Source organism: Salvia miltiorrhiza, chromosome 2, assembly GCF_028751815.1.
Source record: "Salvia miltiorrhiza cultivar Shanhuang (shh) chromosome 2, IMPLAD_Smil_shh, whole genome shotgun sequence".
NCBI classification, from domain to species: domain Eukaryota; kingdom Viridiplantae; phylum Streptophyta; class Magnoliopsida; order Lamiales; family Lamiaceae; genus Salvia; species Salvia miltiorrhiza.
The window spans coordinates 36,142,891-36,144,333 of record NC_080388.1 but is presented as its reverse complement, the minus strand read 5'-3'; the positions used below and the strand labels follow the sequence as shown (position 1 = coordinate 36,144,333).

The 1,443-nt window shown below is 46.1% G+C and overlaps 1 protein-coding gene across 1 annotated transcript; it reads left to right on the top strand.

The window, feature by feature from the left end:
- The first annotated feature begins 352 nt into the window (after window positions 1-352).
- LOC131008381 (uncharacterized) lies at window positions 353-792 on the top strand. The gene is made up of 2 exons (XM_057935265.1): window positions 353-442; window positions 484-792. The coding sequence occupies exons 1-2, from the start codon at window positions 353-355 to the stop codon at window positions 790-792; spliced, it is 399 nt and encodes a 132-aa protein (XP_057791248.1).
- The last annotated feature ends 651 nt before the right edge of the window (window positions 793-1,443 follow it).

Below are 1,443 nucleotides of genomic sequence, written 5' to 3'. Positions count from 1 at the left end.
ATATATATATATATGGTTAAGGTACAAATGCCCCCCCTAAACAAGACAACCCTAGAGCGTATCCTTCCCCATTCTCGATGTTGACCAAAATAAACCCCCAGAGACAATAGAAAAGGTACATTTAAACCCAGCCTCTAAACGGCCGTCTAACGCCGTTCACATAATTTCTTTTTCTCGTGGGGCCCACCTGCAACTGGTCTGCAGCAGCCGCCGCCTTCTTCTGATTCCTATCGCCGCCGCGTTTGGTGCCACATCGAAAAAGGATTGTGACGTTTCCAGATGTCACACATCAACAGAGAGAGAGAGAGAGAGAGAGAGAGGAAGAGGAAGAGGAAGGGAAAGCGATGGCGATATGGTTGTGGCATTAGGTCCGGGGAAGTTCTACAGCAGCAGCCTGCAGCGGCCGCGCTTCTACACCAACGTGAAATTCAACAACGAGAGGGTACGGTGGACGTCGAGAGGCTACGCGCGTAGCGGGAGCAGATCTTCAAGAGATCCCCAATTCCGAATAAATCCGTCATAAAACTGGTCGTCTCTCGCCGCGAGGAGGATGAGATCCGAAGTGAGATCGACAAAACCCTCTCCCCGCCGCGCGCTCCGGTAGCGATTAAGCGGCGCCAGGTGGTAGGATTGCTGGACGAGGACGGGGAAGATGAGGTGGCGGCGGCGAAGAGAGGCCCGGTGAGGAAATTGGGGGATGATTTTGAGAGGGTCGCCAGGGAAAGCGGGATGGCGAGCAACGCCGGCGGCGAAAGTGGAGGCGCTGCCGCCGCGGCGAGGACGAGAAAATAAAAAATTCACGTGAACGACGTTAGGTGGCTGTTAAGAGGCTGGGTTTAAATGTACCATTTCTATTGACTCTGGGGGTTTATTTGGGCCAACATCGAGAATGGGGAGGGATACGCTTTAGGGGTGTCTTGTTTAGGGGGGCATTTGTATCTTAACCCATATATATATAGGGAAGGGCTACCGTGAAAATACTTCTTAAAATAAAAATAAAAATATTTTTTAATGTACGAATTTTATGTAGAACATGTATGAATTTATTCAACAAGGTTACGAATTGTGAAAAATAATTTTTGCTATCTTTGGGATTCGAACTCAGGACCACAAATTCATCTAATGAGATTACGAATCAACTGTAGATCTTGATGATCTAAGGGTTGAAAATTGATTATATTTTATATTCTAAGAAGTGTTTTTATTTTAGTCATCTCCTATATATATATATATATATATATATATAGGGGAGGGCTAAAATAAGTGCAGTTCTTAAGATATAAAATAAGAATCTGATGAGGAGTAATGTATGCAAAACAGAGGAATCGTCTTTATCAGAGGAACGGACCTCACCAGAGGAACGGATATGTCAGGGAAATCATTCCCGATCAGAGAAATGGCTCGTGCCAGAGAAATGGCCCTTGCCAGAGAAGTCACCTACGC

Bases quoted from the DNA above. Each gene is read 5' to 3' on its own strand.
- LOC131008381 (XM_057935265.1), top strand. From the start codon at position 353: ATGGTTGTGGCATTAGGTCCGGGGAAGTTCTACAGCAGCAGCCTGCAG. The intron at 443-483 runs GTACGGTGGACG...TAGCGGGAGCAG, and splicing joins TGAAATTCAACAACGAGAGG to ATCTTCAAGAGATCCCCAAT.